The following is a 25,276-nucleotide window of genomic DNA, read 5'->3' as shown; positions in this document are numbered from 1 at the left end:
AGTGGATAGCATTGTGGAGGGCAATAAAGAGGGTAGGAAGGGGTAAGAGTAGGAAAGCAGATGAAATAGAGGGGCAAATGAGAGAAGAATAGTGGAGGGAAAGAGGGATTAGAGCAAGAATTGGTGGGAAGGAGAGGGGAGTGAGGGGGACAAGGGAGTGAGGTATAGAGGGAAGGACTAGGGGAGAGGGGTAAGGTGGGGCACCATTAATGGGACAGGAGGACGGAAGGAGGGAACTGGGCAACAAACTGCCTGTCTGTCGTAACGACCCTTCCATAAACCAAGGAATCAAGGATATATCATCCCAGAATAGAGACAGCTATATCCTGATGTTGCTGGATTTAAGTTCAGTCTACTGACAATCCTCTCCTACACTTTTTAGCAGCAATCAGGCTCCGACTAGGAATAAGATGACTGTCAATTCTTTAGCTATGGAAGGTTGCATGGATAGAGGCACAAAATATTAAACTCAAAAGAGTAAATTCAAATTACTTCAGAGGAACTTGTACTAACTTTGCTGCAAGTTCACAACACTAGAGGGACAATTAAGACCAGTGTCCGTTACAAATCTGGACAGCATAGTTTGCAATTAAAAGGAACTGATCGTATAATCTCACATTAAACAATGGCATTTCTCTATCAAGATCCTTCAATTTTGTACTTTTCTTGGGCCCAATTTTGCCCAACCCCTTTTTTTGGTGCACTTATCTCAAGTGCACCGACTTTGCGCGCTGGAAAGGACGCCGGAAAAAAGGGGCCCCATCCTGGCCGCTCTTCCGAGTCCCGGCGTGGTGTGCATTCTGAAGTGGGGGGCGAAGCAACAGGCCAGCGCCGAAAATAGTGCCGGCACCTGCGCTCATGCTCAGTGAAGTCTGCGCGCATGCTCCTGCCCTCCCAGCATGTCCTGCGGGCTGTGAGCAGGACCCGATGCTCACAGCCCCATCCTCGGCCGAAGGTACGCCCGATCTCGCCGCACCCTATCCCCGGCTGAGTGACCTCCCGCACCGGCCAGCCAAGTTCCCGGGCAAGGTAGGACTTTGGTTTTATTTTTTATTTATTGGTTGTGCTTGAGTGTTTTGATTGGCCAGGGGGGGGGGGGGGGAGGAGGAGGAGAGTTTTGGGAAAGAGAAAGAAAGAGTGTTTTGGGGTGGGGGGGGGGAAGAAAGAGTGTTTTGTATACCTCTCTCTCTCTCTCTCTCTTTTCCCACCCACCCACCCACCCAGTGACATCGCGGCCAGCAGCTCACATTTCTCCGGTAGGATTTACTTCATTTATATCAGTATTTTAATTGTATGAGCTTTTCCTTGCAATGTTTGGTGCTTAGTTGTTGAGGTCCTCTCCACAGTTCCCTTCCCTCCCCTATCCCTGCCCTAATGTCTGCCGAATGTGCGCTGCTTTTTCTTCACTGCCCGCAAGGTTTTTCAAAGCTGGTCACAGACGCTGACCTAAGTCGAATGAGTACGTTTTTGCTGGCCCAAGTGGCATAAATGGCCAAAACTGGCGTAAGTGTCTGGGAATATCCCGTTTTGAATTTTAAAAAAACTGACAAAAAAAAAATCGTACCTAACTGACTTATTCTGGAGCAAATTTTGGGGGGAAAATGGCATTTTTTTTAAACTTACGCCAGAAAAAACTTACTCCAAAAAAATTGATGCCAGTCATGACCAAAGTTGGGCCCCTTCAAAGAACCATTAAGTTTGTCAAGCCTATGAATAATTCAAGGAGTAACTGATCATTCATCATCAAATTTCAGTTATGCATAATATCAGTCAGCAGCAAATTCTGTTCTCCTGACCTGTTGGTAGATCGACCAGCTGTAGCTCATTCCGCACCAATCCCAGGTTGTTCGGTGTTGAGGTGGCAAAAGAAAGAAAACTGGCCAGGCTTGCCCACTCAATGCCCCTATACGAAGTCCAAAAATAAAGATATAACTGAAACTTGTACTCAATCTCAATTCTTATCATAAAGCAACTTTAATAAGCTCAGCCGCATGGAAGTTAGCAACTCATTGCATTAACCTCCAATTATATGGCAGGCATTTTTTGAGGCAACAACTTGCATTTATTTAGCGCCGTTAATGTAACAAAACGTCCCAAGGTACCTCACAGGAGCGTTATCAAATGAGGTAATTGCTAGATGAAATAGTCACAGCAACCAGCAGATTGCTTTTTTAGTGCTATGGCCAAAAAGTGGCTTATACATACATTTTACAACTGTCCAGGAAGTAGTATCTTCATCACTCTGCTCAGTCCCAGATAGCTGGCCTCATAGGTCTATGACTTGCATTACAAGAAATTACTGCCCAAATTGCTTTTAATAAGAACATAAGAAATAGGAACAGGAGTAGGCCATACCACCCCTCATGGCTGATCTGATCATGGACTCAGCTCCACTTCCCTGCCCGCAGCCTATAACCACTTATTCCCTTATCGTTTAAGAAACTTTCTATTTACGTCTGAAATTTATTCAATGTCCCAGCTTCCACAGCTCTCTGAGGCAGCGAATTCCAGAGATTTACAACCCTCAGAGAAGAAATTCCTCCTCATCTCTGCTTTAATGGGCGGCCCCTTATTCCAAGATCATGCCCTCTATTTCTAGTCTCCCCCATCAGTGGAAACATCCTCTCTGCATCCACCTCGTCAAGCCCCTTCATAATCTTATACGTTTCTATAAGATCACCTCTCATTCTTCTGAATTCCAATGAGTAGAGGCCCAACATACTTAACCTTTCCTCATAAGTCAACCGCCTCATCCCCAGAATCAACCTTGTGAACCTTCTCTGAACTGCCTCCAAAGCAAGTATATCCTTTCGTAAATATGGAAACCAAAACTGCACGCAGTATTCCAGGTGTGGCCTCACCAATACCTTATTTAGCTGTAGTAAGACATCCCTGCTTTTATACTCCATCCCCCTTGCAATGAAGGCCAAGATACCATTGGGCTTCCTGATCACTTGCATACTATCCTTTTGTGTTTCATGCACAAGTACCCCCAGGTCCCACTGTACTGCAGCACTTTGCAATCTTTCTCCATTTAAATAATAACTTGCTCTTTGATTCTTTCTGCCAAAGTGCATGACCTCACACTTTCCAACATTATATTCCAACTGCCAAATGTTGGCCCACTCACTTAGCCTGTCTATGTCCTTTTGCAGATTTTTTGTGCCCTCCTCACATTGCTTTTCTTTCCATCTCTGTATAGTCAGCAAACTTGGCTACGTTACACTCAGTCCCTTCTTCCAAGTCGTTAATATAGATTGTAAATAGTTGGGGTCCCAGCACGGATTCCTGAGGCACCCCACTAGTTACTGGTTGTCAACCAGAGAATGAATCATTTATCCCAACTCTCTGTCCTCTGTTAGTTAGCCAATCCTCTATCCATGCTAATATATTACCCCCCAACCACATGAACTTTTATCTTGTGCAGTAACCTTTTATGTGGCACCTTGTGGACTTAGCACAAGCATTTGGGGGGGGGGGGGGGGAGATTTTAACCCCCAAAACAGGTGACTTGGGTAGGAGGTTAAAGTGTTAAAAATTTGAATCCTGACCCCAACCCGCCCACTTGCAGTTTTAATGGAGGCGGGTGGAGGGCGGGCAGCCAACCTAGGAAGCAGATTGGCACTTTAAATATGATAATGAAGCTGGAAGCCTCAGATTTAACCTGCCCATCAATTAGGCTGACTTCTGGGCAGGGAACCTGCCCATGATGTCATACGCATGTGTATTGTTAAAACTCCATTGTGTGGGGAAACCTGGACTTCTCTCTAGCTCTACCAGGCCCCCACCCCACCCCATCCCCACCAGGGCCAAAAGCAAAAGTTTCGGCCTTTGTGTCTACTTCCTCTGATTTACAAACTAGTTTGCATATTGTTCGGAATTGAGGTGATAAGAATTGAAGCTGCCCACAAAGATTTAGAGGGTTCTGTGGCGTCGATTTTGTCTATTCCAACGTTAGTTTCAATCTGGGGCCAGCTTTAGGGGATCCCCGGTGTCTAGCAACAGTGATGTCATCAAGCAGGCTGAGCACCCAAGCAAATTGAAGACTTCTCACAGACCGCAAACCAGGAAGTGAAAAGTACTAATTATCGTTCACTTTTTAATAATTTTACAGAGCTAAAGATTGGGGCATTCACAAGGGAAGATGGACGCTGAACTATAAAACAAACTTTAATAAAATAAAAATTAGTTTTTATTATTTTAAAAATCTATGGAATTATCATGGAAAGACTTGCATTTATATAGCACCTTTCACAACCACCGAACGTCGCAAAGATCTTTACAGCCAATGAAGTACTTTTGGAGTGTAATCACTGTTGTAATGTAGGAAATGCAGCAGCCAATTTGTACACAGCAAGCTCCCACAAACAACAATGTGATAATAACCAGATAATCTGTTTTGTTATGTTAATTGAGGGATAAATATTGGCCAGGACACCAGGGATAACTCCCCTGCTCTTCTTCGAAAGAGTGTCATGGGATCTTTTATGTCCATCTGAGAGAGCAGACGGGCCCTCGATTTAATGTCTCATCCGAAAGACAGCACCTCTGACAATGCGGTACCTCCCTCAGCACTGCACTGGAATGGAAGGAATGACACTCCACAATTATAAAATTAGTTTTTCAGGGCCAGTGAGGTTGTTCAGCAGTAATTGTGACTTACTATGCTGTTTAAAAACTCAATTATACCTCATTCAACAAGGCTCAACTTCTGCAACGGTTTTTATAACGTAAAAAGTTGAGGTTCTTGCCAAATCTCCGATTTCTGTGTTGATTTCATCTGTGAAGACTGCAACAGCACACCCTGTGGAGGAGCAGAGTATCATGGACAGCAACCTCCAGATTTCTGCGTTTAACTATGCATGTGCGGACGGCAGAAGTTGCTGTCAGTTTTACACATTAACAATGGTGAATGCTGACAGTTTCGCTGTAATTACAATCGCAAATTCCGGGCCATTTTATGTCTGTAACACTAGTGAGCCAGCAATGCTGCTGATTAGTCTGCAGCACCAGCCTCTTATCATGGACTAATCAGATTGCAATACTGGTCTATATTAAGCACATGATTCCACTGCCCAATTAGGTCCCCTAAGAACTGTTGTAGGAAAATTGCACGACAGGAAGCAGTTGGGTCAAGTTAGTTAGCTTTAGCAACAAATATATCCACACAGAACACAGACAGACGGAACGAACTGCCGTTATGGCTATTCTTGAGAAAACGACTCTTGATCTAATTTTTCAGGAAAGCAAGTTAAGAAAAAACAGTTGTGAAACCCTCGCAACTGTGTGTTCAAGGTAGACAAATCTATCACTGGGGTCTGGCCTTGTGAGAACCATTGTCTATTCTGAGAGAACAGCTCAAGAATGTGGAGTCAGTTGGAAAAACAAGGAACTGGGTAGATAAGCAAAAGCATATCCCCGCCTGTGAGTCATAGGCGCACCTAGGCATCTGTGCATACCCATCCTGAGTATGCACAGATGCCTAGGGCACCATCAAGCTGGATGTGCTAAATAGATTAAGCAAGCAGAGAATATTCGAATATTGATAGATAAGCACTTATGTGAGTCAAGCAATTATGTGAGTCGAGCACCCGGGGACCGCCCCTGGTAACGCACGGACAGGGACTAAGAGAGGTAAAAGAATGTAACCATTTCTGCGCTCCCCCTCGAGTGGTCGAGAGAGGCTCTCCTTGCATATGCTCGAATAAAGCTTTACAGAATGCCATTCAAGTCTGTGTCAAATGCTTAGATAGTATTCCACAACAAGAACACATAAGGCTGTGATTTCCCTGACTACCCCCCCACCCCCATTAGTAGCAATTAAAAATATATATTTCTAGCATACTGCTTGATGAAAAGAATCTCCCCATGTGTCTGTTTGTGAGAGAGAGAGAGAGAGAGAGAGATTGGATGAGTGCAAGAGATAATTACAGGAAAAAGAAACCTAATTCAAAATTGTTGAGATAACAAGGAGAGAAACCAAACATCTGCCAATCTAGAAAAACATCCAACAATAATTTACCTTCAATTGACCATACGATTTATTTATACCACTTTCTCATCAGAAGTGTAATTAAGGAAAAGGTCAGGTTAGCAGCTCCTGACCCCAGATTGCTCATAAGCAATGCCACAGAAAATCAGCTGGCCATTTAAAATTTTACTTTTAATTGATTTGAATTTATGTCTTCTAGTCCTACTTGAATTAATAGCCCACACTAATCTATGCCATTTAATGCTTTATAATCCTTGATGAGGTTCCCGTTAACCTTCATGTTTCTAGATTGTACACCTCAAAGTCCCTCAATCTTTTCTCATAGCTCATCATATTTGCACTTGAATTAAGAGTGACATGGATTACTTAAGACTTAAAGTTACAAAAAGAAGTTGCAAGATACTAAGCATATATATTTTTTAAGGTTCCAATCGTCATTCTCTTACTCAAAAGTTAACATATAAATTGCTATGTTTTCTGATGTAATTTCCTGAATATATCTAAACTGTCATACAGGCATTATATGTAATCATTACAACAGATGGCTTTCCATTTGGCTCTTCCAACAGCATAATCATATTAATTATGTTTGCCTGTGATTTTTTTTAAATAATAGAGGACAAGCTTTTGTATTTTGAAGAAATGTTTCTCCTTTACCCCTTCTCAATAACCTGCATCATGTGGTCAAGAGCAACCTGCTAAGAAATGTTAGGAAAGGCGTGTGCATGTGTGCACTCCTGAGATAACGACCCATTTTATTTTGCCTCTGTTCCTTTAAGGAAAAAAATGATCTTCTAGTTGCTGCCTCACCACGGTGGTACAACTAAAATGATTAACGGAGGAGACTGGGTAGCATAGAACAGGTCAACTTGAACAGAGTCCTGCTTTGTATGGTTTTGTGTTACATCAGGCAATACATTTACTAACTAAGTCACCTGTGGATGATGCAAATGATCTTAAATAGGTCTTGGACTATTTATATCAGTGCAAACCTCACATGGGTATGGCTAGTGACTAAAGGAACCTTCGCCATTATGAAATGTCAAAGACATCAACTGCAGCCATGCTTTCACAGTGATTACATATGCAAAAAGAGGGTTGAGAATTTGGAAAACAGCTGCTGCTACATTCCGTCTGATGGCATTGCAATGCTCCACTTCTTTTTATTTGCAGCAAGGCATGTGACTACACAGATGTTTACTGGAAATGCTAGTTATGTGGAACAATGCTGAAGCTCTAAGGGAAAAACGCAGGGTCACCTTTCGAAATAGGGAGTCAATTTTCCATTCTTTATGCTAATCCTGTTAAATCAGTGTCTAATACACAGCTGATTCATACTGACGCCAATGACATCTTAAGTGTATTTTTTGCATTGCTTTAGAAAACTCACATGCAAGGAATTTGTACATTGAAAATCTTACTTGACTTCGCAGGAATGAATACTTAATTCCTTCTGTAATAATCCGCTGGTAAGATGATAAATCAACACAGATCCGTTGCTCGTACCTGAAATACATATTGATTAAACAGTTGATGGACATGTTTTTATGCATATAGCAATAAAATAATAACCACACCAATACTATTTATAAAGAAAAATTCTGTTGTCAACTAATTGATCAGAGACAAAAGATGCGTCATGTTGGCTCACCAAGTATAATCCAGTGATAGCCATTGAATAGCAGTTGGTTATAATCACATCTACTGAGGTTAAGATCAATTCTACAAGATCAGAAATACTAAGCCATAGGATCTCGTCGATGGCTCAGCAAGTTTATCCAGCGGCCAGATGAGCCATATCATATCAAACCTGGAACCTTCGAAGCCAAGAAGGTCCCATTTGATCCCCAGTCTTGCTACATTAGTTGATCTCAGTTGGTAGAGTAGCAGGGTGTTACAATTGACTTCAGTCCCCCTGGTTAGGGAAGTAACAAAAAAAGAGCCAGAATTCCTGCTTCGGATTGCTATCCAGCAACCCCTGCCAGGAGTCTGTATGTGCAGTCATTGGGTGGGAACAGGATCGGGATTGGCGCGATGATCCTCACGGTCCCAATAGCCTGCCGGTAAATTCACCGTCAAGATCCACACATGAATAATGGTCTTACACAAGCTACCACAGGTTGACCAAACGCTGATGGACTGGACCAAACAAGCAGCCAATGCCAAAAAGGAAGGAAAAGTAGAGATGGAAAATTGCCAGAAGGGAAAAAAAATGAAGCGTAATTCTAGTTTGGTAAATTAAAGGGCTCCAGAGTAAAAGGTATTAAGAATGAATTAGTATACAATGTAAACAGAAACATAGAAACATAGAAAATAGGTGCAGGAGTAGGCCATTCTGCCCTTCGAGCCTGCATCGCCATTCAATGATTTCATGGCTGAACATGCAACTTCAGTACCCCATTCCTGCTTTCTCGCCATACCCCTTGATCCCCCTAGTAGTAAGGACTACATCTAACTCCTTTTTGAATATATTTAGTGAATTGGCCTCAACAACTTTCTGTGGTAGAGAATTCCACAGGTTCACCACTCTCTGGGTGAAGAAGTTTCTCCTCATCTCGGTCCTAAATGGCTTACTCCTTATCCTTAGACTGTGACCCCTGGTTCTGGACTTCCCCAACATTGGGAACATTCTTCCTGCATCTAACCTGTCTAAACCAGTCAGAATTTTAAACGTTTCTATGAGATCCCCTCTCATTCTTCTGAACTCCAGTGAATACAAGCCCAGTTGATCCAGTCTTTCTTGATATGTCAGTCCCGCCATCCCGGGAATCAGTCTGGTGAACCTTCGCTGCACTCCCTCAATAGCAAGAATGTCCTTCCTCAAGTTAGGAGACCAAAACTGTACACAATACTCCAGGTGTGGCCTCACCAAGGCCCTGTACAACTGCAGCAACACCTCCCTGCCCCTGTACTCAAATCCCCTTGCTATGAAGGCCAACATGCCATTTGCTTTCCTAACCACCTGCTGTACCTGCATGTCAACCTTCAATGACACCCAGGTCTTGTTGCACCTCCCCTTTTCCTAATCTGTCACCATTCAGATAATAGTCTGTCTCTCTGTTTTTACCACCAAAGTGGATAACCTCACATTTATCCACATTATACTTCATCTGCCATGCATTTGCCCATACACCTAATCTATCCAAGTCACTCTGCAGCCTCATAGCATCCTCCTCACAGCTCACACTGCCACCCAACTTAGTGTCATCCGCAAATTTGGAGATACTACATTTAATCCCCTCGTCGAATTAATGTACAATGTAAACAGCTGGGGCCCCAGCACAGAACCTTGCGGTACCCCACTAGTCACTGCCTGCCATTCTGAAAAGTACCCATTTACTCCTACTCTTTGCTTCCTGTCTGACAACCAGTTCTCAATCCACATCAGCACACTACCCCCAATCCCATGTGCTTTAACTTTGCACATTAATCTCTTGTGTGGGACCTTGTCAAAAGCCTTCTGAAAGTCCAAATATACCACATCAACTGGTTCTCCCTTGTCCACTCTACTGGAAACATCCTCAAAAAATTCCAGAAGATTTGTCAAGCATGATTTCCCTTTCACAAATCCATGCTGACTTGGACCTATCATGTCACCTCTTTCCAAATGCGTTGCTATGACATCCTTAATAATTGATTCCATCATTTTACCCACTACTGATGTCAGGCTGGCCGGTCTATGATTCCCTGTTTTCTCTCTCCCTCCTTTTTTAAAAAGTGGGGTTACATTGGCTACCCTCCACTCGATAGGAACTGATCCAGAGTCTATGGAATGTTGGAAAATGATTGTCAATGCATCCGCTATTTCCAAGGCCACCTCCTTAAGTACTCTGGGATGCAGTCCATCAGGCCCTGGGGATTTATCGGCCTTCAATCCCATCAATTTCCCCAACACAATTTCCTGACTAATAAGGATTTCCCTCAGTTCCTCCTTCTTACTAGTCAACTAATCAACTTGCATTGCAACCGCACTGTATTTTTATTCATTTGAGCTGCGCAATATGGCATGTAACAGACAGTTTGAACATGCATTTTAAAACCTTATACAAAACTTTCACATTCTCAATCATCACATTTTGCATTCTTATAGTTTGTTTTTGAACGAAAGAAATGATCTGGACTATATTTGAAACATAACCTGCTCCCAGAATTTTAGCCTTCTTAAAATTAAGCCAGCAGCATTTGAGATATTAATAATCGTTTACGAAGCTGCTCACTTCTACGTTATAATAGAGAACACAGGGGTGAGCAAATGTTGGGCTCTTGACAAAGTAATTTATTGACATAAACATACTGTATGAAACAATGAAAGTTGATACAACTTTTGTTTTGATATATCTAGGAGCAGCAAGATTTTTCTTGTGAAAAAGAGGAAATTATGGATTACTGTAAACAGAACCTATCATCTTTTGTTCAAACAGTAATTTCTACTTAATCTTAATAATACAGTAAACTCTACATCAAGTACTCACCCACAGCCAACAAAGGTTGATAGTTCTTTATGTTCTTGGTAGTGAGTGGTGGACACATTCGTATGACAAACGATGGCAGTGGGAGACCAGACAACAAACCAGTCAGTAGGAACTTCAGTTGAACCTCTTGTTGGTGCAAAACCCGAGGCTGCTCTTCACCTATCACTAAACTTTGTCCTATCAAAAAGACAAATTGTGAGAACAGAACATGTGGCAGATCAAAACAAGTTATCTTAATCTTATATAGCACTGGTGAGGCTAAGAACTCAAGAGGATTGAAGGTTCTAGGAAGAAATGTAGAGACAATCAAATATACGCTAGCCAGTTTTATTCTTGATTAGGTCGCATTCCAGGAATGCAGGGGCTCTCGGGGTTTATATTACTATTTCCACTTCTTTATCCTAGTGGTACAATCGTGGACCCGTTAAAAACAACTGAGCTCGCTCATGGGCACTGGTCTCTTGGAATCCTATCGAAATCAAGACTATCTAAAAACAGATTACTGTGTAGCTGATACCAGCAAAGTATCATCTGTGGAAAGTAATTGGCCAGGATTGAAGGCCGGCTGCAAGTTAGAAGCACTTTGATTCACTATATTACCCAAGAAATTTAGCAAAGCTTTCCTTGAGGACATTCAATGAGTAAAATATATGACAAGATAGATTGAACATAGTTTGTGGAGGGGAAAGGCTTGATGGGCTGACTGGCCATTTCTTGTCTGGTGTTTTATGCTTTTAAATGGTGACCCTGCCGAGACATGAATCACTCTTAACTCAAAAAAAGGTACAATAAGCCCAATATCAGTTAATGCCATTGAATGAAATTCGTGGGATAAAAGTGCACTGCAGAGTAATGGCCATTTTTTTATACTGGCAGTTCAGTGGGATATAAATAAATTAAACAGAATCAAAAGTAACGTGTTTTATTATAATCACAAACTCTACAATAATAGGCTATGGAGTTAAGGTCAATAGAGAAAAGGTGAACAGAGACATTTAATTACTTTATACAAATAGTGAATATATGGAACAGAGAAGGTTGTGGAGGTAGATAGTATGAACAAATTCAAGAGGGAACTGGATAAATATTTGGCAGGAAAAGGAAGATTTTTTTTTTTAAACTTTGAGATCAGCCAGTGCTGTATATTACTCTGGTCTTATTTATGATGTCATTAGAGTGAAACATGGCAATGCTGCAAAATGGATCATTCTACTCAATGTATCTATTTTAACCTACTTCAAACCAGCCATTGTAAACTGGCTCAGTTAGTAATACTCTCGAGTTCAAAAGTAATAAGATTGAGTTCAAACCACACTCTTGGAATCAATCACATAATCTAGAGGAGGGCTAATTGCCCAACTGCCCAGCAATTATGCATGAAAATGTTACGGCTGGTGCACACGGGCACAGGAGCCTGTTTGCACAACATAAGAGGAGGAGGGATATGCAGCAGCTTGAAATACAGCTTTCATGATTAAAAAAATCTTCAAAATATCTATATCCATCTAACTATCTCCGAATCCTCACCCAAGAATGAGACACTGCTTTATTTATTAACATACCGGGGTGAATGAGAGACTGCTTTATTAATTAATTAATTTACTGGGATGAGTGAGACAAAATCATGAATGGACATTGGAGATTTTTGTTCCCTGATTGGAGCACCATCCGACGTGATCCCAGATAAGCTTATGAACACACTGTGCTCAACTCCGCAGCCTGACAGCAACTTCTCGAAAGAGGGTTCCCAGCAGGTAAGTGCAGATTCCATTCGGAGATGGTGGCGTATTCCGAAGCTACTCCGCTGATAATTTCAGGCCTGTTACGTTTTCCCACATCATTGGTTTGTCTTGCTTGATTTAAACAAAATTACTTGTACCCCACTTCATTCTAACCTTATTTTCTTTGCTTGGCCTGACTATTCTCGTTTTCTATCTCACCCATTTACAGACTTGGAGGAACCAGACTTGTCAACACAATGGACTCAAGGTGTTTATTGATTGCTTATTATTTAAAGGTCTATGGGAAACAATATCAAAATTAGATCATTAATATTTTAATCACCGATTATCTCAGGTCTTTTTAAAAATTAGAATGATTACCATTTGCTTTAAAATCTCAACATTTTAAAGGCAACTCTTTTCTTCAAAACCTTTCTATTGAAAAACAATCAAATAAATTGCAAAATCTGACAGCCTTCTATAAATGCATGTTCTTTCTTTCAATACTATTGGAAGAAGGGACAACTGAGCGACAATAAAGATATATAATCTATTAAGATTATTGTTCACGTCATTAAAACATACTTTAAAGTAGAACTGAAACAGGGAATTACTTTCAGCATAAAGTACTTGCTTCAATCATTAGAAACTTAAAAAAAAATTATTGTAGGCTTTGGCACTCATACTTCCACATTTCTGGACTCAGAATCATAGAATGGTTAGAAAGAAAGAAGAAAGACTTGCATTTATATAAAGCCTTTCACGACCATCTCAAAGCGCTTTACAGCCTATGAAGTATTTTTGGAGTGTAATCACTGTTATAATGTGGGAAAAGCAGCAGCCAATTTGTGCAAAGAAAGCTCCCACAAACAGCAATGTGATAATGACCAGATAATTTGTTTTTGTTATATTGATTGAGGGATAAATATTAGCCAGGACACTAGGGACCTCGGTTTAACGTCTCATCCAAAAGGTGGCACCTCCAACAGTGCAGCACTCCCTCAGCACTGTACTGGACTGTCAACCTAGATTAATGTGTTCAAGTCCCTTGAGTGGGACTTGAACCCACAACCTTCTGACTCATGTGAATGTGCTACCCACTGAGCCACTTGTTGCCAAGGCATTTCTGAACTTAAAAGCAGCAACTTAACTCGGGAACAGCAAAGCAGCTCTACAGGCGGCTGCAGGCCAAGGTCCAACAAAAAACCTGTGACCTAAACAATAGATGGTGGGTGGAGAAAGCACAGGAGATTTAGCAGCTGGCCCACAACCATGACATGCGAGGATTCTTTAGCGCAGTCAAGGCCACCTACGGCCCAAGCACCCAAGGCCCCACCCCACTGCTGGCCAAGAACGGAGAGGCACTCATTAAGGACACCGAGGCAGTGAGGGCCCGCTGGAAGGAGCACTTCGAAGATCTCCTTAACCAAGACACGAGTGTCCTCAACTCCATCCCGCAGCATGCTACCTGCCACCATTTCAGCAAAACCCCAGCCCTGCATGAGGTAGAAAAGACTATCCGTCAGCTCAAGAACAAGGCGGCATCAGGAGCAGATGGAACCCCCGCTAAGACACTAAAGTATGGCGGAGAAGCACTACTGGCACGAATGCATGACCTCATCTCTCTTATCTGGAAGGAGAGCGTGCCAGATCCCAGAGATGCCGTAATCGTGACCATCTTCAAACAAGTCCGACTGCGGCAACTACAGAGGAATCTCCCCGCTGTCGGCCACTGGGAAAGTCATCGCAAGAATCCTCCTCAATCGTCTTCTCCCTGTGGCTAAAGAGCTCCTCCCAGAGTCACAATGCGGATTCCGTCCGCTAAAGGGTACAACAGACATGACCTTCACGTGCGACAACTACAAGAGAAATGCAGGGAACAGCGCCAACCCTTGTACATGCCGTTCTTTGACACTATCAACCGTGAGGGACTATGGAGCGTCCTCCTCCGTTACGGCTGCCCCCAAAAGTTTGTCACCAACCTCCGCTTGCTCCACGACGACATGCAAGCTGTGATTCTGACCAACGGGTCCACCACGGACCCAATCCACGTCGGAACTGGGGACAAGCAGGGTTGCGTCATCGCACCGACGCTCTTCTCGATCTTCCTTGCTGCAATGCCCCATCTCACTATCAACAAGCTCCCCGCTGGAGTGGAACTAAACTATAGAACCAATGGGAACCTGTTCAACCTACGTCGCCTCCAGGCTAGATCCAAGGTCGTCCCATCCTCAGTACACGAACAACGCTTGCGTCTGCGCACAGTTAGCGGCCAAACTCCAAGCCATCGTCAACACCTTCACCGAGGTGTACGAAAGCATGGGTCTTACACTAAACATCCATAAGACAAAGGTCCTCCACCCCACCACACAGCACTGCCCCCGGTCATCAAAATCCACGGCTCGGCCTTGGACAACATGGGCCATTTTCCATACCTCGGGAGTCTACTATCAACAAAGGCAGACATTGATGACGAGGTCCAACACCACCTCCTGTGTGCCAGCACATCCTTTGGTTGCCTGAGAGAGTGTTTGAAGACCAGGTCCTCAAATCTGGCACCAAGCTTATGGTCTACAGGGCTGTAGTGATACCCGCCCTCCTATACGGCTCAGAGACATGGACTATATATAGCAGACACCTCAAAGCGCTGGAGAAGTACCACCAGCGCTGCCTCTGCAAGATCCTGGAAATCCACTGGGAGGATAGACGCACCAATGTCAGTGTTCTCGCTCAGGCCAACGTCGCCAGCATCGAAGCACTGACCACACTCGATCAGCTCCGTTGGGCGGGCCACATCGTCTGCATTTCCGACAAGAGATTCCCCAAGCAAGTGCTCTAATCGGAACGCCTACACAGCAAGGGAGCCCCAGGTGGGCAGAGGAAACACTTCAAGGACACCTTCAAAGCCTCCTTGATAAAGTTTAACATCCCCACCGGCACCTGGGAATCCCTGGCCCAAGACCACCCAAAGTAGAGGATGAGCATCCGGGAGGGCACTGAGCACCTCAAGTCTCGTCGCCGAGAGCATGCAGAAATCAAGCAGAGACAGCTGAAGGAGCATGCGGCAAGCCAGGCTCCCCACCCACCCTTTCCTTCAACCACTGTCTGTCCCACCTGTTAGAAACTGTAATTCCCGCATTGGACTGTACAGCCGCCTGAGAACTTACTTTTAGAGTGGAAGCAAGTCTTCCTCGATTTCAAGGGACTGCCTATGATGATGATGATGGTTGCCACTGGTTACAGCACAGGAGGCCGCCATTCGACCAGTCGAGCCTGTGCAGGTTCTCTGCAAGAGCACTTCAGCTAGTCCCACACCCTTGCATTTTTCCCGTAGCCCTGCAAATCTTTTTCAATTTCCTTTTGAAAGCAGTGATCGAGTCTGCCTCCACCACCCTTTCAGGCAGTGAATTCCAGATCCTAACCACTCGCTGCATAATAAAGTTTTTCCTCATGTCGCCTTTGGTTCTTCTGCCAATCACCTTAAATCTGTGCCCTTTGGTTCTCGACCCTTCCACCAATGGGAACAGTTTCTCTGTCTACTCTGTCTAGACCAGTCATGCTTTTGAACACCTCTATCAAATCTCTGCTCAATCGTCTCTGCTCCAAGGAGAACAACCCCAGCTTCTCCAGTCTATCCAGGTAAATGAAGTCCCTCACCCCTTTAACCATTCCTGTAAATCTTTTCTGCACCCTTTCTAATGCCGTCACATCCTTCCTAAAGTGCGGTGGCCAGATTCAGTTAACAACTGCTCAGCTGACTTTTAATTATTTAATTGTCAGCAAGTGGCTCCACAGGAAATTAGCGATTGGCTTCCTTTTACATGCAGGGTGCCAATTAAGAGGCATCCAACCTAGAAATGTCAGTACCAGCCAAATACATAACCTGCATGATTTATCATTGATTCACTTGCTGGAAATCTTATAGTTGATGCCAATTCAATAATCCTTTCCCAACTGAGTGTACACACTCTAAACAGAGCAGGAAGGAATAAAGGGAGTAGACAAAAAGAAACTTCAAGTGCATTCAGTAAAGTCGATTTTTATGATATAATTTAGATTTGGAGTGCTTTATATTAAAGCCCTTGCACCCCTCTTCCCACCCCATATATAAATGTAACTTCTCCCTTAAATGTCTGATTGAAGAGTTTAGGCATCACCAGGGCTTAAAAAAGTACACTCTTTTTCAAATCATATTTAATGTGTTACCACCAATGAATCCATAAGAAATCATGCAAATCAGCATCCACTGCTGTGTGTGTCACTGAGGTAAAAGCACACCAGAACATTAAACAGTTACCTATCATATTATCCAAGGAGAGATCTGGAAGCTTCTTTTGTTGGGTGCCCACAGGAATTCCACAAAATGAAAGAGGACAGTACAAAGGAGAGACTGTGGAGCTTGAGCTGTTACAAATGGAAAACAGAAACAAATAACTCAACAATGACACAAATAAAAATACCAAGCATAACAAATTATAACATCTTTAGCCATCATATATTCACCAGGATTGACATAAAATAGAGATAGAGTGAAAATATGCTAGTCAACTAAATGACAAATGAAGAGATACTTTCAAAAAAAAATACAACGGGAAAGTTAATTTCACTGCTAAATAGTACAAGGTGAAAATGGGAGATGTAATAGATTAGCACACTTCTTTTGCCTCTGTGACACTGTTTCAAATTAAGTCCAAATTCATGAGGTAGGTCTGCATTTTCTGCTGGCTGTAATGGTCCTGTATGAAATAGGTTTGGGCTGTCTGGCTCAGTTCTTAGAAGGCACAAATCAGTGCTAATTAGCAATTTTCTGTGTGCAGCCCATGATGCATATATTCTTGGGGCACTCTGCCAGTAATACGGGAGCCAGTGCAGTATTACTCCAGTGGGCAGCTATATAATTTGGTGGGTTTTACATAAGAACATAAGAAATAGGAACAGGAGTAGGCCATACGGCCCCTCGAGCCTGTTCCGCCATTCAATAAGATCATGGCTCCTCATGCCCATGGCAATAGAATGTTCCTATTGGAGAGAAAGCAGTAACTTCGCTGTACTGAAGTTGCATGATCAGCCATGATCATATTGAATGGTGGTGCAGGCTCGAAGGGCCAAATGACCTACTCCTGCACCTATTTTCTATGTTTCTATGGCTGATCTGATCATGGACTCGGCTCCATTTCCCCGCCTGCTCCCCATAACCCCTTATCATTTAAGAAACTGTCTATTTCTGTCTTAAATTTATTCAATGTCCCAACTTCCACAGCTCTCTCTGAGGAAGCAAATTCCACAGATTTACAACCTCAGAGAAGAAATTTCTCCTCATCTCTGTTTTAAATAGGCAGCCCCTTATTCTAAGATCATGCGCTCTAGTTCTAGTCTCCCCCATCAGTGGAAACATCCTCTCTGCATCCACCTTGTAAAGCCCCCTTATAATCTTATACGTTTCGATAAGATCACCTCTCATTCTTCTGAATTCCAATGAGTAGAGGCCCAACTTACTTAACCTTTCCTCATAACTCAACCGCCTCATCCCCGGAATCAACCTAGTGAACCTTTTCTGAACTGTCTCCAAAGCAAGTATATTCTTTCGTAAATATGGAAACCAAAACTGCACGCAGTATTCCAGGTGTGGCCTCACCAATACCTTATATAGCTGTAGCAAGACTTCCCTGCTTTTATACTCCAGCCCCTTTGCAATAAAGGCCAAGATACCATTGGCCTTCCTGATCACCTGCTGTACCCTGCATACTATCCTTTTGCGTGTCATGCACAAGTACCCCCAGGTCCCGCTGTACTGCGGCACTCTGCAATCTTTCTCCATTTAAATAATAACTTGCTCTTTGATTTTTTTTCTGCCAAAGTGCATGAACTCACACTTTCCAACATTATACTTCATCTGCCAAATTTTTGCCCACTCACTTAGCCTGTCTATGTCCTTTTGCAGATTTTACAGGAACAATGCAGCTGAATTAGGATTTGAGCCAAATTCACAAAACCCATGTGAATATAATAAAACTAATACATTAGCCTCAGAGAAGCCAAAAGAATGATTGGTGTTTTTCTGGGCTTAAAGCACATTGTTGATGCTAAATCGATAAGGTGGAGCCTCACTATGGGCCCAAGTTTCCACACGATAAAAAACGGGCGCCCCTCCGAGCTGGGCGCCCGTTTTTCGCGCCTAAAACGGCGCCGGAAAAAAAACTTGCAATTCTGGAGCGTTCTGCAGCTCCTTGTCTGTTTGGCGCGGCGCCCAAGGGGTGGAGCCTACACTCGCGCCGATTTTGTTAGTGGGAGGGGGCGGGTACTATTTAAATTAGTTTTTTTCCTGCCGGCAACGCTGCGCGTGCGCGTTGGAGCGTTCGCACACGCGCAGTGTGAAGGAAACATTGGCACTCGGCCATTTTTGTAGGGCTTTGTAGCTGTTTAATTTTTGAACATTTTTAAATAAAAGCACATTGCCATCAGCACTTGCAGCCTTCTCACTGTCTCCTTCCCCCCCCGCGGGAAGAACGGGCGCCTCCTCCTCCCCCCCCCCGCGGGAAAGAACGGGCGCCTCCTCCTCCCCCCGCGGGAAAGAACGGGCGCCTCCTCCCCCCCCCCCGCGGGAAGAACGGGCGCCTCCTCCCCTCCCCCCCCCCCCCCGCGGGAAGAACGGGCGCCTCCTCTCCCCCCCCCCCCCCCCGCGGGAAGAACGGGCGCCTCCTCCCCCCCCCTGCGGGAAGAAAGGGCGCCTCCTCCCCCCCCCGCGGGAAGAACGGGCGCCTCCTCCCCCCCCCGCGGGAAAGAACGGGCGCCTCCTCCTCCTCCTCCCCCCCCCCGCAGGAAGAACGGGCGCCTCCTCCCCTCCCCCCCCCGCGGGAAGAACGGGCGCCTCAGGCTGACTGCAGCATTCTCCGTGCCTGAAGCACTTTCACACAGGTAGGAAGATGGTTTATTTAATCTTTTCTTTGCTTATAAATGTTTATTCAGATTGGATTTATTTGTATAATATTTGTAGAAGTATAAATAAGGATTTATTGTAGAATTTAATGACTTCCCTCCCCCCCGCTTCCCCCCCCCACCTCGTTCCGGACGCCTAATTTGTAACCTGCGCCTGATTTTGTAATGTGTAGAACAGGTTTTTTCAGTTCTACAAAAATCTTCACTTGCTCCATTCTAAGTTAGTTTGGAGTACGTTTTCACTGTGGAAACTTTGAAATCAGGCGTCAGTGGCCGGACACGCCCCCTTTTGAAGAAAAAATTCTGTTCCAAAGTAGAACTGTTCTACCTGACTAGAACTGCAGAAAAAAAATGTGGAGAATTGCGATTTCTAAGATAGTCCGTTCTCCACCAGTTGCTCCTAAAAATCAGGCGCAAATCATGTGGAAACTTGGGCCCTATATATCTACAAGTGCTACCTAACTTGATGGCTTGATGCTAACACTGGGTACCATAAGTGAAAAAACATTCTATTCTTCATATATTACATTTTAGCAAAATAAATCAAAAATATATTAATTTAAAAAAGTATTAATATGTTCCATAACTATTTACTATTTAAAAGCTCCTCAATATGCCTTGAGTTTTCAAACTGCTTTTGTTATTTCCTTTATTTATAATCTGACCATTAGTACCATCAATCACAAGGACAATCTGTTGACAGTCAATTGCTTAATTATCAAACTTGTAGTATTGATATCACTGTTTTAGCACGTAGTCTATAACTCAAAGCATAAAATGTAGAGTATGGAATACAATAACACAAGTGGTTATTTTAACACTGTCGATCACAACATTTAAGAGGGAATTAGACAAACATTAAGAAAATTATGAAAGGCTTTAGGGAAACAACAAGAAAACGGGATGTGGATCTGGTACTGCCGGAGGCACAATGGGCCTAATTGCTTCCATTTGTACTGAAATAACTGTTCAATGTATTAACATTTTAAAATGTATGGGGCAGAATTTGCAGTCTGTATGGCGGTGTACTCTCAGAGTACGCCATCACACCGCCTTTGAAATGGACAAGTTCAGGATTTCCACATGTGCTAAATCCCAAACTTGCGATCTGTCAAGTTCTGACTTGACAGATCATTCACCGACATTGAAATCCTAATTGCTGTCGCAGAGTTGGGCTAATTGCCCACCAACTGCCCAGCAATTACGCACAAAATTTTTATGGCATAGCACCTTTAATTATAACACTCTTTGTCCTTTCAGCTTTAGAAAGGGTCCAAGTTTCTGAAAGTAATCTGCTCCCTACCTATTTTTCTACCTCGCACCAAAAAAACCCAGAAAGGTTGAGGAATCAATAGGATGTCTCGATTAAAAACTATTGGAATGTTATATATTTGTTTCAAGACTTAATTTTAGTCATTGATTACTTTCTCTTAAAGGAACAAAGCAATATCATTTTATGTAGTGATAAAATAGAGGGCAACTTTGTTAGAATGATCGCAATGTAAAAAATGTTATACCAAAGTATAAAAGTTCAGATAATTAGCCATTTTATTGCATATCTGCTAGAAAATTCGAGTCATTTCCCTTTCCTAAAAAAGTGCAATTGCATTCTTCCTGCAAAAGTTTGCAAATATATGTAAATGTTTAATTCAATGTCAATATTACCAGCTCAGGATGAATAAATATGCAAATGAACTGCTAGCCTCTAGGACTACAGTGCAGTAAAACAGAGACGTTTCCTTAAACTCTGAAGGAATCAAGCCCCTTACCATTCTCAGCATGTTGGATGCATCAGGTACCTCAGAGCTTTAGGCTGCGCTTCTGGGCTCCGTGACGCACTGCGCTGCGCACAACTCTGCAGTGTCTGAAAGCAAGTTTACGTGTGGGGCCTCGCACCAGGTATGTGCGAATTCCTTTCGGAGGTCGGCGGCGCACTCCGTTAGCTACGCTGCCGACCGCAATTTCAGGGCCCTTATGTTTGGATGTTTTCTCCTATAGCCAGGGCAGAGTAGACAAAGATACCTGTAATAAGGTTTTGGTCCCAATAGGTTGGATTTCAGCTCCCACAACATCACTCTGCCATCACTGACAATCAAAGCAGCAGAATTTTCATTGACAGGACAGCACACCATGTTAAAAGGCCGAACAGTCTTAGTGACTCTGATTGCATCACACTGACAACGCAGGTCATAGGTAAGCTCCTGAACAGGCTGATCTGGATCTAAAAACATCAAGAAAAATGTTATTTCAAACGAAAGAAAATTCTCTGAAAGCAGAATAATTAAACTATGTCCAATCACTATGTAATTTGCCTCCATGCTCCAAAAATATGCAATGTTTTGGGTTGTACCGAGGATGTGATAAGACTATATATAAATGAAAGTTATGGAATCATAGACATTACAGCACAGAAGGAGGCCTGAAGCCAGCTACTCTAATACAATTTCTCTGCCCTTTCCCATCTATATATTATTAATTTTGTTTGTCCTGTCATTTTTCCATTTAAAATAGTCCCAATGAGATTTTCAGAAGTGATCATTCATTATTTATCCTTTCAAAAACCTTTTATAATTAATATGTCTATTATATTCCCCTTAACTAACACTATTCTATGACAATTTTTCATGCCTTAATAACTATAACCCATCATTCAAAGGAATGATGCCCTTTCCATGGTGCCAATATCTTTGCTGCGTAAAACAAAATATAATATTCCAACTGTGGCCTCGCCAATGTTTTGTGCAAATTCAGGATCACTTTCTTTTGCATTTGATGCTCCTATATATAAAACTCAGAACCAATTTGCCTTTTTCATGACCTTTTCCAGCTACTGCAACAACACTTTGCATTTATATCATTCCTTTAATGTAGAAACATCCCAAGGCACATCTGAAAGTGCACTACCACTTATAAAGATCTATGTGTCTGCACCCTTAGGTTTTTTTCCCCTCATCCTTCAGACTTTTACCATTTAGGGCGTCTTTCATTTCAGCGTTTCTCTCTCTCTCCTCCGCCCCCAAAGATATACTACTTAAACTGAACTGCATCCGTCACCCATCTATTCACTCCACTAACATATCTATGCTCATCTGCAATGTCATGAATTCATCCACACAGATCATCACACCCTATAATTTTAAATCAGAAAACTTTCATTCATTCACTTCCAATTACAAGACAACTTTCTTCATTTCTAGTGGGACTGTCCCTTTCATTCTCACATGCTTAGAAAACTGATATTCCCTTTATGTTCGCCATCAATCTTTTTTCCTTTAAGTCAGAATACACTAATTGACTTACGCCGATTGGCTTTAAAATGGAAATATATGCACAAATGTGGCTTAGTTTCAGTTTATGAAATCTGGTATTGATTCATAAGGATGAATTGAAAATTGTAGCAAAGATTTTTTTTAACTTTTCACAGAAAATGCATTTCAAGTAGAGAATTGTGTGTCGTCTGAGTATTATTAGTGGATCCCATGATTCCTGTTAAGAATATGACTATTTTTACAGTGCATTAGAGAGTTATTCACCAATAGTATAAAACATAACGAGTACCTGGAAATTATTACAGGGCAGTGGCCTGATAAATGGCTTCAGATGACATAAATTTAGCAAGCTGTTTATAGTGCTGAGAGGTAAAACGTATTGTATTTGGATTGTGAGAATTAGAGGATATAGTTTTAAAACAAGCAAATCTCAAATCAGATAAGAGATTAGAAGATTTAGAAGAGGGAATGAAAAATGGAGAGATGTCATCTGTGGAGGGCAGTTGGCCAAGATTAGAAAGATGTGGGGAATAACATATATAGTGAGATTTTACTTGATTAACTTTTGGGATCAAAGGGTGTTTATATCGAATTCTCTCTGGAGGCATTAATACAAAAGTAGAGCCGACAATACAGCAGATTGTACATGGTCTGTGAAAAGTGTAGGGCTGATGCATTGAATAGTCTTGTATATTTTCTAATCATTTTCAACTAAACACAAGATTAGAATACAGCCTTGAAATCATTCCAAGGTATTAGTTAAGCTTCATAACATATACTGTTCACTTTATTCAATGAGAAATAATTTGCTGCCCAGTAACTCGGATTGGCACACATGCTCACCCTGCTCTTCACTGAAGAGAGCCAGTGAATTGGAATTTGATCGACGGATTCTTAATGTAATACAGCCATTCTCATGAAGACAGAATAACGCATCCCGCTGGCGACAAGGAATGACCTAGGACAAAAAAAATTACAGTTTAAAAACATCTGTTACTCGGCGCAGTGCAGTATATGGACGCGAGTACTAGAACATTGGCCAGGATTCTGCTCACCCGGGCAGGTCCGGAGCGGGCTACGTCGTTGGCGGGTCCCGACTCCGCTGCTGGCTCTATCCCGCTGTCCAAAATGATTTTCCCTTTTTAAACCCATCCAGCGCGTTTTCCAGTCCAATTAGAGGAAGCGAGTCTGGTGATGTCATTTTATGACGCGTCATCAGCCCGTTTCCTTAAAGGGACCATGGCCAACTTTATTTTGATATTTGTGCTGTCAGTGTTCTATAGCATTGAAGTGCTGCAAACACTGCTAATGGCTGCACCCAGGCACTCCCATGACTCCCTCCATATGCTTATGGAGGGAGTCACAGCATGCAGGGAGGTCCTCTTCCCTTCCGATGGTCGGAAGACACCTCCCCAGGACACCAACAGAGTCTGGTTGCACATTGCACAGGAGGGCACAAGCAGGGATGTGGTCAGGAGAAGCAGGCTGCAGTGGCGCAAACATTACAATGATCTCATTAGATCACGAAACATTAGTACAAAGCTACTTACCTTCATCCTGTTGTGCCACTCATCACATCCCCTTCACTCTGTTTTCCCTACCCTACTCCTGCACATCCTTACTTACACCAACTTACCTTGCACCTCCACCCATCCCTCTCACTACAGCTACATTATTATATCCCCATCTCACTAGCCACCCCTCACACGCACCCTCATCCTAGTTCAATCATACCAACTAACAACACACAAGGGTTCATGTAAAGTTCTGTTAATGCGCTGTCAAACATTGAAACTTTATTTTCAACACTTTCTGTTCTTGGACAGATGTGTGTGCATCTTTGGAAGTGGCTTAGTGAGTTGCAGTGAATGGTGAGATGCAACGGTAACCCCGCAATGGTGATGAGTGTGAAAGGAATGGCTTGGACATTTTAGGGATGTTTTATGGTGTTGGTGCGGGGTGGTGCCAACCTGGCGCATCATGTGACAGCCAGAGTGTAACAGCGTCAAGTGAAGTAAATCTGGCCATAGTGAGGCCACCCCTGGCAGCAATGTACTCGGGTGCTAATGCTCTCTGTACTGTGCAGCATCAACTGATTGCGGAGGAGGTTGATGTGGTTATTGGTGCTGATGGTGCACCTGGGGCTGTTGGTGTTGAGGCTGACCATGTTTGGATTCTGAGAACAAAGGTGAGACCATATAAAGGGCATCCATGTGGATGGAATAGATGGCAGGTGAAGTAGAGATGACAGAATGGTGAGAGAGTTCTTCCAATGAGGTGATACTGGATGGAGAGTGGAAAGTGGAAAGCCTGCAGAACCTGTGCTGGAAATGGACTGAGATACAACTTGCGGCTGAGGAAAATGAAGATCTGTCAGGTGAAAGCTTTTATTGTACATTTGAAGCTGTCCAGTAATCAGTTGGAGCAATGGCCACCGAACTCCCGCCTCAGGTTGACAGATGTGGTCACCGAATAGTATGGTTCTCATGGCCATGAAGTTAAAATGAAACGATAAGTTAAAAAAGCCTGTTAATGATCTATCAACTAGAAGCTAAAGAGTTTAACTGGCTGCTGCCTGTCGGATCTGCTCAGCACTGACAGACCCGACATTGGGAAAGGCGCGTGGCGGCGAGGTGACAGTGGGGTCCCAACTTGCTGTAAAAAAAATAACACTTTTCCACCCGACCTGCCACGGATCACTTAGAAAATTTTGGCCTAGGTGTGTGCTCGGATTTTATAGAACTACTGTGTATAAAATGAAAATATTACAGGGGAAACAGAATATGATCGTTTTCAATATGTTGGATTCTCAACAACAGTAATTTAATTTACATCTAATATTTGTTATTAACTTTACTGCAGTATATATTATTAGGAAACAGCCAG

General features: G+C 42.9%; 1 protein-coding gene across 2 annotated transcripts in view; it reads right to left on the bottom strand.

Moving 5' to 3' along the window:
• The window catches only part of wdr11 (WD repeat domain 11), a 126,063-nt gene that overhangs the window by 43,772 nt on the left and 57,015 nt on the right, over nucleotides 1–25,276 (bottom strand). For both annotated transcript variants that reach the window (XM_070876672.1, XM_070876673.1), the window contains exons 7-12: nucleotides 23,234–23,348; nucleotides 21,144–21,342; nucleotides 16,483–16,589; nucleotides 10,465–10,641; nucleotides 7,414–7,498; nucleotides 1,797–1,903 (exon numbers count right to left, since the gene is read on the bottom strand). In XM_070876672.1, the coding sequence (XP_070732773.1) occupies nucleotides 1,797–1,903; nucleotides 7,414–7,498; nucleotides 10,465–10,641; nucleotides 16,483–16,589; nucleotides 21,144–21,342; nucleotides 23,234–23,348 (790 nt within the window). The remainder of the gene's footprint in view (nucleotides 1–1,796; nucleotides 1,904–7,413; nucleotides 7,499–10,464; nucleotides 10,642–16,482; nucleotides 16,590–21,143; nucleotides 21,343–23,233; nucleotides 23,349–25,276) is intronic.

This window comes from Pristiophorus japonicus, chromosome 3 (assembly GCF_044704955.1).
Source record: "Pristiophorus japonicus isolate sPriJap1 chromosome 3, sPriJap1.hap1, whole genome shotgun sequence".
Taxonomy (NCBI): Eukaryota; Metazoa; Chordata; class Chondrichthyes; family Pristiophoridae; genus Pristiophorus; species Pristiophorus japonicus.
This window is presented reverse-complemented; position numbering and strand designations above follow the sequence as displayed.